Here is a 12,240-nt window from a genome sequence, read left to right on the forward strand (position 1 = left end):
ACTACCTACGAGAGAGAGAGAGATCGAGTGTGTGTCGGCGTGGAGGCAAGCATGCCCATGAGGCCTCGTTTCTCTCTGAATAAGAGAGAGATTACTGGTTAACCGCTAACCACACTCCCCAGTTAAATAACCACCTCTCTCTCTCACACACACTCACTCTCTCTCTTCATAATTTTCAGAAAATAAATAAATGTAGAGTTTCAGTAGAGTGAACAGCAAGGCCACATTGAAGCGGCAGTAAGATTAGATTAGGTAGAGAAGATGACGAGATTCGAATCTACAGGTCTATGCTCGCTGTTTTTTCAAACGAAGCAAATCAAAATGATTCGATTCAAGTAGGACTCTACAAGACTGGCATTTGCGCGACAAGTTCAGAGAGAGAGAGAGAGCGCACTGTCGGTGGCTTTAGCAAATCCGAGCTTTTTGTTGCGCAAATGAGAAGGAATCGTAGGAGGAGGTCCAAGAATTGAGGCATTTGGTGCTGGATGCTGAGGAAATGGTTTGAAAGCACTAGGAGGAGTTTGATTGGGTGGAGCGGCGATCTGCTTTTTGGTTTGTTCTCTTTTTGGTTGATTTTTGGGGGGCGTTTGTGGAATTGATTCTCAATCGGCATGGATCAGTACGAGATCATGGAGCAGATCGGTCGCGGCGCTTTTGGAGCCGCCATTCTCGTCCATCACAAGGCCGAGAAGAAGAAGTAATGCCTTTCTCTTACTCACACTTGCACACTCAGTGTTCTGTGTGAAAATGGCGTGGTCATATATTGTACATTTTCCTGGACTGGTTGGAATTTATGAATCTGTTTGTTTCAGGTATGTTTTGAAGAAGATCCGGCTTGCGAGGCAGACCGAGCGATGCAGAAGATCTGCTCATCAAGAGGTACCTTCAATTCTGATTTTGCTTTTTTGTTTTGTCAAGAAAAAATATTTATTTAAAATTTAGCATTGGATAATTACCTCGTTTTTGCATTTTTGGGAAATTTGGAATTGTAGATGGCTTTAATTGCAAGAATTCAACACCCTTACATTGTCGAGTTTAAGGAGGCATGGGTGGAGAAGGTGAGGGGCTTCTTTTTTTGGTACACAATTATCGATTTCTTGATTATTTGATCAAGTTGTTCTGCATTTGCCGTATTTGTCCTGAATTGGAAAGTCCATGTATCAATGTAGGGTTGCTATGTTTGCATTGTTACCGGATATTGTGAAGGTGGAGACATGTGAGTGTTCTCTTGCAATGCTTACAAACTTGAAATTGAGGGTTTTGATTGATGATTGATGATTGATGATTCATGCAAGATATAAATTTCCCACATTTTTGTCATTTTTAAAACCTTTAACAGGGCCGAAATGATGAAAAAGTCCAATGGGGTTTATTTTCCAGAGGAGGTAATGTTATTTCTCTGTTATATATATTTTCTTGTAGAAAAAAGAAAAAGAAAACTGTTCTTTCCTTGATTTTCATATTAGAAGTCAATATCTTTGGATTATGACTAATGGTTATGCTGATAAAACATTGCTCAGAAACTCTGCAAATGGTTCACACAGCTACTACTGGCAGTTGAATATCTACATGGAAATTATGTTCTACATCGCGATCTAAAAGTATGTCTACAAACTAGTCCTTTTCTCTTTCCCCATCGCATATGGAGGTTTTATAACTAATTTGTTTGTTGCTCTCTTGGCAGTGTTCCAACATCTTTCTAACCAAAGAGCAGGATGTTCGTCTTGGTTAGTTCGCCTATGTTATTGAGTTGTAATCAATTTTACACTGATTAAGGATTTAATTTTGTTATGCATGTTTACTGATTTCCTTGTTCTTATCTGGTTTTTCTATAGGCGATTTTGGACTTGCAAAAACTCTGAAGGCAGATGACTTGGCCTCTTCGGTATGTGCTCTATTATGTGGAATTTCTCTTGTTTGTCATGCAAAGATTTGTGGCAGGAAACTCAGTATTTACATTTTACTCCCATGCCATGAAGATCAAGACCATACACTTTTAAACAAGTGTAGAAGTAAAATTATTCCCTTACTTCTTTGTTACTAATAAAAAAGAAATGTTATAATTGCCAAGCCTATACGATACCTAGTAGCTAAAGCTACTTCATTTCAATTTTTACCACATTTCATAGACTATAATTAGCCTATAATGAGATATCTTCATATCCATATCAAAACCCCCCTCCTTTTCATGTTGCATAACCTATAAAATTATGGTTTTAATGAAGTTTGATTACTTAAATTGCTGACTTTCTATATAGTACCATATGATTTTAGAGGTTGATAAATGATAAGGATATATTGTCTAAAATCTCAATTTTTATTTTTATTTTTACTTTTTATCATGGTTAAAAATTAGATTTTTTTTTTTTTTTTTTTTTTAATAAAGTCTTTGTAAATGTTTAAATTTTTTTTATAACGGTTCCTGAAAACAGCTGAAAATTGCTGCATAATAACTCATAGCCTCTCCTATTGAGCACTCACCCATAATTTCCCATTGTTAACTACGGTAAATTCTCTCTTAAAGGTTGTATCCTGTTAATTCAAAGTTAGTTACCTCTTCTATGATAGCATTGCTTAATCTTCTTCTCTTTAACTTGCAACAACATAATAATAGCAGGAAAGAAAGGATTTTTTGCTATTTGCATTTTTACTGGTGTTAATAAACGTTCTGTACCTTCATGTGCAGGTAGTTGGAACTCCCAATTACATGTGTCCTGAACTGCTTGCAGATATTCCTTATGGCTTTAAATCTGATATTTGGTCTCTAGGTATGTGTTTTAGATTCTAATACTTGTGATGTTTTTATCTCTATTTTGTCTATGGATTAAATGGTTCCTTGCTGCCCAGGATGCTGTATGTATGAGATGGCTGCTCATCGTCCCGCTTTCAAAGCTTTCGTAAGTCTTAAGATCAATTCTTGTATTTTGACATATTTTACAGGAATGCCTTTTGTTGTTCCCGACATTGTTTAATATCTATATTAGGATTTCTCTTTGGATATTATGCTCAACAAGAACTTATTGTATAACTTCTATTGTTGTGTTGCCGATTCTAGTTTAAGTACAATTTTTTTTTTTTTTTGAGAAACTAAATTGAGCCCTGCCATTACTTTTTCTCTTGTTTTCTCCGTTGGTAAATTTCTTGCATCTTTCTGCAATACAACAGAATGTCATTAAAATAATTTTAGTTAGTGCTCCAGAATCACAACGGTGACCTATGTTCAGCTTTTGCCTTCTCTCTCTCTCTCTCTCTGTTTTTTTTTTTTTTTTTTTTTTAATTGTTGTGTTGGAAGCTTTCACAGAATTAAGTAGTTGGCAGACCATCTGATCTGCTGTTTAATGGGACAAAGTATAGATGATGGGCATGCCTATCCATGTTTTATCGTGGACATACATACCTATATATAATATGTATAATGAGAATATAATTTTTTGATAAGCAAAGTCAACTCATGCACCTATATGAGATTGAATCCTCCACACTTCAACTGTGGTAGAAGAAGATTCCATTTGTTCTAAACACTGCTGGCCTTTGCGTTCTGAATGCTTTATATTTATCACTTTGAAAGTGCTGAGTGGTGTAACATATGATTGTATATGCTTTTCACTCTTTGGAAAGGCTTTCTGTAACTAATTATCTTTATGCTATCACTAGCAGTCTTAGCTTTACGACTTCATTTAGTTGTTATTATATGTTTGATGTTGACCTTATACATCTGATTTCAGGATATGGCAGGATTAATTAGCAAGATAAATCGTTCCTCTATGGGCCCTTTGCCTTCTTGCTATTCCCCATCCTTGTAAGTTCCAATCTCTTGTTGTCAAGCTTATTTTACTTGAATTTGATAATATGCTACATCATCATAAATTACATGAGTGTTGTCAATGCTTTACTTGGTCCCTGTGCATTGATTATCCTATTGCTTTACCTGGCTGTGTCTACAGGCCCTGGACTGGAGCCTAGGTGGCTTTGATAGCAAGTTAGATTGCGTTTTTAATTGGTAGTGACTAGGCTGTGGCTTTGCCTCGCTATTCCTTCAGGCCCCTGCAGTGGGGGGGCTAGACTGAATATATTTATATAAGCTATGTATATGTAAGTGTTATGAATGTTATATTGCCATTTAGAATTGTCGTGAGGAAAAGAAGATTCCCTCGATTTTGCTGCCGTAACTATGTGAGCTTAAAAATTAATTTGTCATTGATTTTTGCCTTTTTGTATGTGACTATACGTTTTATTTTCATCTTTTCTGAATGCAAGTATTGGAGATTGAGTGCAAACATTCAATATATATGTCATGAGTAATGCTATTCTTCACACTCATTTCACACCAGCTGATGTGGCATGTTTTTAGTGGTTACTATAAGAAGTCACTCAAAACACACCATGTCAGCCGGTGTGAAATGGATGTGAAATGTAGCATTACTCATATGTCATGATTAACATTTTAGCTACATTTTTTGCATGTCTCAGACATGCATATATGCAGTATATACAGGTTTTGGAACATAACTAACTGTAACATTTTTAGTTGCATCTAAAATTAAGATGTAAATTTGTAAGTTCTCATCTAAGCACCTCACATATACCTCAACAGTGGATGGTTTTGGCAAATTTATGTGGTTTCAATTGGAGTTTAATGGATCTTATTTGAGATCAGTAACTCATTTAGAGTTTAATGGAGCTTATTGTGTTATTCATACAATTTATACTTACCCAAACAAAGTGTTATTTGCACAAACTTCATATACTTTATATATGCTATTAAATATCAAACACTGAAAAGCATGATAAACAATTTATTTTACATTGTATACACAGAAAAACACTTATCAAGGGCATGCTGAGAAAAAACCCTGAGCATCGGCCAAGTGTAAGCATCTCTACCAAAATTGCTGTGTCAAATTACAGGTTTTTCACCAGCAGTACCTCATCTTAACATTTTGGATTTGTACCTTGGTCAGGCATCTGATGTTCTGAAGCACCCATATTTGCAACCTTATGTTGATCAGTATCGTCCATCCTTTAGTCCTCAAACAGTATGTTCCCCAGAGAAGCCTATTTCTACCACTCGTAATTCTCGGAGAAATATGGCTGAAAGCCAAAACAGTACTAGTTCTAGCAGTGACAAAGATAGTTTGCTTTCAAATGAAAAAACCATTCCAGCGATGGTCTCAAACTGTAATAATAAAGGCACTGACACAGATTTGGCTTCTATTGATGATGAAGATGGCACTGAGAAGCTTCTGCTTAGTGAAGAGGAACATCGGCTGAACATGTGCACTGGCAAAAGGGATGAGCAAGCGGTGATGAAACCCACTCAATATGAACATATATCCAGTATTGAATCGAGGCAGTCAAAAACCATTAAAAATATAATGATGGCTTTAAAAGAAGGGAAAGTTAGAGAAAATAAGTCTCCAATGAGGGGCCATCAAACAAAGGCTGGAGGTGCATTGACCCAAAGAACAAACACAGAAGCATTGCCTAAAGTGCCCAAACCTAGTGCTATTGTTCATGGTTTTAAGTCTAATGCAGATACATTGATGGTTGCACCAGCAAAGGCATCCTTTGACTCTGCAAAGCGAATTCAGGGATCGCATCCTTTAAAGCATCAGGTACAATTGCGGTTCATATTATCTTTTGTTACTTCATTACGTGCATTGACCTGATCACTGAATAGATTGTGAATTTTCTCTGCAGTTACCTATAATTGAGTCTTCACCTAAAACTAAACCGAAACATGACGTGACTCCTCTATCTGGTCCTGTTAAACAAGTTGTTGAAGATGGATCTCCTGCTAAGCCAAGGCAAAGAACCCCTCCTAATACAGTTAGACGATTCCCATTTCCAGGACGTATGAAGCAAGTGGGGCTTGATGCTCCAAATGCGGTGAGCAGTACTGTCAAGTTTGGTCCAAGTGAGATGCCCCGTGAAGCTGAAAGGACTCCTCTGCAAGTGCCTAACAGTTGCCTAACACATGCTTCTAAGCAGATTAAACAAGAGTCCGAGAAGGCTCAAGAAAGAGACTCAAAACAAATGCGAACACAAAGTAGTAATTCTGTCTCATCGTCAATGTCAATGCAAGGATTTGAGCTTTGTGATGATGCAACAACTTCTTTTATTGACATGAAAGAACACATACTTCCTGGTAATACAAGTATCACACATACTGAATATTTAGAATCACATCCGCCCAGTTGCTCATCTACTACCCAGTGGCATTCTGAGATTTCTGAAAATATGGTTGGAGAAAACCATGGATATGACACTAGACCTGTAATGTGCTCAGTCCAAACCTCTGGAGCCATCTTAGGTCTTCAGAATACCACTGTTGTTGACGAGAAAGTGACTTCCAGTGTGTTTCAAGAACTCCCAGTACTGAGCTCTGAAGAAAGATCTGTTTGCAAAGATGATATGGCTGGAAGCAGGCCAAGTAGTAGGCCCGATATAGTGAATCAGCCAAACCTTACATATGCATCCAGTGGTGATGACAAGTTCACTGTAAGGGAACTTCTATCATCAGTTCCAGATACTACCCCTTCCATTATGTCTCCCACTTCATCAAGCCAAAAGAGTTTGCAGCTGGACAAAGGAGCCATTTTGCCAAATTCAACAATTGAAAAGCCAGGTGCCACCCATATTTCACCAGCTTTTGATGACGTTATACATGTTATACGGCATAGTAGTTTCCGTGTTGCAAGTGAACAGCCAATGCTGGAAACTGTAGAGATGGGGGTTCAGAATGTGGATGTTGGTAAGCTCGTAAATGTAGTAAGGGATGAAATAGGGATGAGAAACATGACTGCTTGTGCAAATCTTAAATCATCATGTGACTCCGAAACCCTGAGTTTAAATTCAAATGTTTCTGATCAATCTGGCCTCAAGGAAGTGGATGTGAGAGATCCTGTCCCTTCAGTTCCAAAATCTGATACCTCGGAGCCAACAAAGCCTAACCCTTCTGTGATTGAAGAGGAAACACCAGTAAAAGAAATTTTGGATGTAAAGTCTTTTAGGCAGAGGGCAGATGCACTTGAAGGGCTACTAGAATTGTCTGCAGATTTGCTCCAGCAAAATCGATTGGAAGAGCTTGCAGTTGTTTTGAAGCCTTTTGGGAAAGACAAAGTCTCCCCAAGGGAGACAGCTATTTGGTTAGCAAAGAGTCTTAAAGGAATGATGATCGAGGACATAGGTCGGAGTTCATGAAGTATCTTATCTGCGGTAAGCTTGTTCTGATTTGATATTATTTGTAATTGATCTAGTAGCTCTTAGCTTTTTGTCATGCTTTTTCCTTTTATTCTATTTTTTTTTTTCATATTCAAGCTCGGCTTGGATTTTAAAAAGAACAACCAGGCCTTACCCTTTTTTCTTTTTGGTCTCATTATGTAATTCTTTCAATGCCTTCTGTTGTTGTACATAGTGACCATACAAGTTAAATAACATTGTGTTCCTTCCAAATATATAGTAATGCCGTAACTCGTGGTGTTAGTGCTATCATTAATCGCGACATTCTTATTGTTGTTCTTTGTTGATAATGGAACATAGTGATTAATGATGGAACAAAAGGAGAACTAAAAATTGAATGTGTAGTTGTGATGTAGAAACAAATGTTTTTATGTTACTTAGATCCATGTTTGGTTCAGATTGAAGTCGGCTTCATTCTACAATTAGTTTAGGCCAAATTTACCCCATTGCCTTGTGCGCTATAGCTCGACAATTGGTTATATTTACTTTTTAAGTTTTCTTTGATGATTTATGAGTGAAAGATCCCTATGATACTTGCGTAGAAAGCCCATTGTCCCCTGGAACATTTATCAGCAACAAGGTAATTGTTTAGACATTGCTTTTGAAGAGAAGGTATCCTGGATGTTTTGCAGCTTTCTCCATCTGTTGGTTTGTTCTATTATAACTAAGCAACAAGGTAAGTTGTTAGATGTGAATTATACTCTCATTATTCATATGGAGTACTGAAAAATTGTTAATAGATGTTTTAGTTTTAAAACTCTGAAAGTGGTTCTTGTTCGAACTTCTGTAAAAGATCATCTAGGTTTAATTGCGAACGAGAACTCCTTAAAGACTTTTGTTGGGTGATTTTTCTGGCACTAAATTCTCACCTTTTCAAATGTTTCATTTTTTGGATTAATATGTTTGTATCATGTCAAATTAAAAGCCTGGGCTATATTATATTACTCCAGAAATTCTATCGTGGACTGCTTAGGAAGCAAAAGAGGAGTCGTTGTTGTTCTGTAAAGATTTCTGCTGTTATAATGAGAACGTACAGCCTATGATTTCAATGACAAGTGTGATCGAGAGTAGCCTATTTTTTATGCCATTGGCACATCATGGGCCATGGCGGCTGAATTCTTCTCGTTTCCTGTTGAGTTTCATGTCAAACAGGAAAGGTCGCCGAAGTAGAAGTCGCCTTGACGACGCGGTGAAGTGCTGAGCATATGGCCTTTGTCCTCTTCTACGAGTGAATCTCATGGGAAATTGCTTGTACCGTGCTTTCGAAGCACCGACCATATAGCGACTGCCCCAAGGACGATTACTGTCCTAGACTCCTAAGTACGTGTTTTGGGCCCATTTCAGAATATACCTCCGCATTTCGGGAAAACCTACGCATGATCCAAGAAACTGTTAAAAGCTTGGTTTCCGCGTTTGGAAACAGTGTATATAAGGACCCCCCCCCCTGGCATCATTTTCATACCATTAGCTCAATCAACATTTTCAATGCTGTCTTCCTACGGCAATCCACCGCTAGACACCAACCAGCAGGTCAACGCCAGTGCATCACAGCGGAGCAACTCCCGGAGTCCCGATGCTCTCCGCCGTTTGGCCTTGGTGCTGTTTCTATGGTTGACCATTTTTGGGTCGATCATCTCCGTTGCATGGCTCATTCTCAAACCGGAAACTCCCGATTTTAGAGTCAACGCCCTCATGGTCTCCAACTTTGAGCTTTCTGGCTCACAAATACGGGGAAAGTATGACATCACAATCTTTATCAGAAACCCAAACAAGAAACTAAACCTGTACTTCAGCAATTTCAACATCGTTGTGCTTTACAGGAGAACCCGTCTTTCTAAGACTTATTCCTTGGCGTCGTCTCTTTCTTTAGAGAAGATGAAACAAACGACTTTGAGTGCCCAGCTACAATCGGATTTGGGTTGCTCTGTGAAGGCAAAGGAGTTGAAGGACTTGGTTAGGGAGTTAAATAGTGGGGTCACTCAGGTGGTCAATTTTGACGTGAAGATGTTGGTTTCAACAACATTTAGTGATGGAAAATGGCTTCAGGTGAAAAGATCAATTGATGTTTACTGCAAGAATCTGAATATCATATTTTTATCTTCAAAACAGACGGGGAAGCTCCAAGATAACAGACACAGTTGCATAGTTTCTTCTGTGTACTAAATTAATTACCTCAGGATTTTCCTTTTTTAGCTAGTTGACAAGAAGAGTTATGTGCTCAAACTACTATGATATTATGTAAAGAGTCTTTAGTTTGATTCTCGCTGTCATTCACCTTTCATTTCAATTACAAATTTTACGTGGACATCAATTGTTGAGGGGGAAACTTAGATTCACGAGTGAAGGAAAGTATTAGAATATAATTTAAATGAAAAATCTACCATTTTTTGTCAGCTTAAACTTTTAGGATAAGTGACAATTTAAATAATTAGAGCTTCCTAGAAACATTTATAAAACTGAGTCTCACTTAATAAGGAACTAATGTCAGTTTTGGCCCTATGAGTGCCTTTATAATCCACATACTTTAGGCGGGTTTTTTGTTTTCTAATATAAGACTGCAGTGTTATCTTCATTCGGGAAGTGCCACACATCCATCTCTTGTCCATTTTTTTACACATTTACTATTGAATCTGTGTCATGTGGTCCCACATATTTAATGGTGGATTTATCCATCTCTTGTATGAAGATAGACCAGAGCTAGATAAAAGACAGAAAACAAACATTTCTCTATTCTATTCAAAATATTTCGAATTATTTTCATGATGTTCTCTGCTAATTTACTTTAATTTTTATCTTCCTTGTTTCTCTTCTTTGATTTCATTTTTCTCGGATATGCTCAATCACCGAAAATTATCCATATAATTTGTTTCCTCAATGGTCATCTTTGATTTGATGCTATATATAGTAGCAACCATGGACTAAAATTGGATGAAATCCAATACAAAAATAAAAATTTATAGAATTGACAAAAAGTTTGTAATGCCGTAATTAATAAAGGCAAGATTTATATAATAATGCCGCAATAAAAGCTACGTGATTGAAGATGATATCAAGAAAAATCCAATATTCGAATCAAAATTCAAAGTGGGTGAAAACCTACTTGATTTGTTTGTAATAATTAAATTCCAACATTAATAAGATCAAGCTAGATGTCCTAAAATAATTAATGAGTAATGCTAGATATCATCTTTTTATCTTCCTGAAATTCTCCTAAAGTTGATGTGGCTTTCAAAATCACCATTGGATCAAAATTCAAGTATGATTCATCTAAAATTTAATGGTGATTTTAAAAGCCACATCAACTTTAGGAGGATTTTAAGATGATAAAAAGATGACACATAGCATTACTAATAATTAATTAAACATGGAATCATCCTCATTTAATAAAGACATAAATTTTCCCAACTTTTCCTTGTCCTTGGTGTAGACCAAGTAGACACTTATATGGAATTAATAAATATAAACAATTTTTTTTTTTTAATCTTATTTAGTTTTTTTTTTAAAAAAATTTTTTTGAAGTAAAAGTATCTTTGGGATTATGTTTGAAAAATAGAACTTTTAAGTTAAAAAATGCCTTTTGGCAAAACTTTATTTTCAACCTTTTACCAAAAGTGCGTTTTGCCTATTTTTGAACCCTTAAAAGCGCTTTCAATTTTTTAATCAAAATGGTATTTTTTTTTTTTCAAACAGACATTTTGAGTGTCAAATACATTTTTAAGCTCCTCAAACAGACCCAGACAACTCAAAATATATCCAATTATTAAAATTTCTGAATTACAATAAATATTTTTTGATAAGTAATAAATTACAATAAATATTATCAGTAACTTTCTCTCTCATCAGCTCTACCACACTACAAAAATTGAGTTTTTTTTTTTTTGCCAACAATTTCTGACGTGTCAATGGTACTGACACATTAGAAAACCCTTCTGACCTGTCATTTTTATGTGTCTCAACGGTTAAAAGGGCAGGTGTGAAAAAATTCAAGTTTTTGACGTGGCATTTTCACCACGTCAAAAATTTTTGACATGTCAAAAACTGGAACGTCAAAAAAAATTATTTTGACATTCCACTTTTACCATGTCAAAAATTTTTGACATGGTGAAAATGCCACATCAAAAAAAAAAAAAAAATTGATGTGGTGATCAGAAATTTGCCACGTCACAAATTTTTGACGTGTTACACCATTTGACACGACAAATTTTTTTTTTTTTTTGTTTATATATTTTTCAAATTATTCGGGTTTATACCCAGATTTACGTATTAACCTGATATCCAATACATTCAATATATATATAATATATCAAATATACATTTAATTTAATACATTCAATCCAATCCATCCAATTCATCAAATACATATCCAATACATTCAATATATATCCAATATATCCAATTGCAAGTTTCCTTTTCAGTTAAATCTAAGAATCAATATATTTATCGTATCAATTTGAAGAAAACAATATGGAAAGAAATCGAAAATACACATTAATTATCGTATCAAATTGTAATTTGGGCACGCAAGTTTCTATTAATTGAAACCCTACACAAGGCCTATATATATATAAAGGGAAAATATAAAGTGAATATTAATATTCAGCAATGGCAGTATTCTCCTGCAGCATGAAATGGTGGTTGTTGTTTTTGGCTTTGATTAGCGTGGTTGTAGTAAACCATGTGGAGGCAGACGCTCCTCCTTCGTTCATCCCTCTCCTCCCTGACCCATGCAAGAGTCCCGGAGGCCCATACCCGGGTTGTGAAAAGGGTGCTCCACGGCCTGCGAATCCATATCAACGTGGTTGCTCCAGAAACACTAGGTGCCGTAGAATTCCTAGCTCTTCCTCCTAACTCGATCACCACGCATGACGGTGCAGCAGCTTAAAAGGCGACGATCAAGCAAGTTTTTTATTTTTTTATTTATTAATAATTTAATTTATTTCAAGTTTATGGCAAAGTCATGTAAAATCAGAGGAGAATGAGATGGAATTATTAATTAAT

At 36.2% G+C, this 12,240-nt stretch overlaps 2 protein-coding genes across 2 annotated transcripts; both read left to right on the forward strand.

Annotated features, from left to right (window-relative positions):
- Positions 1-19: 19 nt before the first annotated feature.
- On the forward strand, positions 20-7,491 carry LOC132163486 (serine/threonine-protein kinase Nek5). The gene is made up of 14 exons (XM_059573790.1): positions 20-697; positions 813-879; positions 993-1,058; positions 1,170-1,216; positions 1,340-1,385; positions 1,521-1,601; positions 1,685-1,727; positions 1,836-1,885; positions 2,687-2,768; positions 2,848-2,897; positions 3,726-3,799; positions 4,819-4,870; positions 4,962-5,615; positions 5,701-7,491. The coding sequence occupies exons 1-14, from the start codon at positions 612-614 to the stop codon at positions 7,201-7,203; spliced, it is 2,901 nt and encodes a 966-aa protein (XP_059429773.1). The 5' UTR covers positions 20-611; the 3' UTR covers positions 7,204-7,491.
- Positions 7,492-8,366: 875 nt separating this feature from the next.
- On the forward strand, positions 8,367-9,500 carry LOC132164671 (uncharacterized). Its single transcript, XM_059575216.1, has one exon. It carries the CDS (start codon positions 8,728-8,730, stop codon positions 9,403-9,405), a length of 678 nt encoding a protein of 225 aa, XP_059431199.1. The 5' UTR covers positions 8,367-8,727; the 3' UTR covers positions 9,406-9,500.
- The last annotated feature ends 2,740 nt before the right edge of the window (positions 9,501-12,240 follow it).

This window comes from Corylus avellana, chromosome ca10 (genome assembly GCF_901000735.1).
Source record: "Corylus avellana chromosome ca10, CavTom2PMs-1.0".
Taxonomy (NCBI): domain Eukaryota; kingdom Viridiplantae; phylum Streptophyta; class Magnoliopsida; order Fagales; family Betulaceae; genus Corylus; species Corylus avellana.

Excerpts from the sequence above, each read along its gene's own strand:
- LOC132163486 (XM_059573790.1), top strand. The coding sequence starts at position 612 with ATGGATCAGTACGAGATCATGGAGCAGATCGGTCGCGGCGCTTTTGGA. Across the intron at positions 698-812 it reads CACAAGGCCGAGAAGAAGAA|GTATGTTTTGAAGAAGATCC; the intron begins GTAATGCCTTTC and ends TGTTTGTTTCAG. Across the intron at positions 1,602-1,684 it reads TTCTACATCGCGATCTAAAA|TGTTCCAACATCTTTCTAAC; the intron begins GTATGTCTACAA and ends CTCTCTTGGCAG.
- LOC132164671 (XM_059575216.1), top strand. The coding sequence starts at position 8,728 with ATGCTGTCTTCCTACGGCAATCCACCGCTAGACACCAACCAGCAGGTC.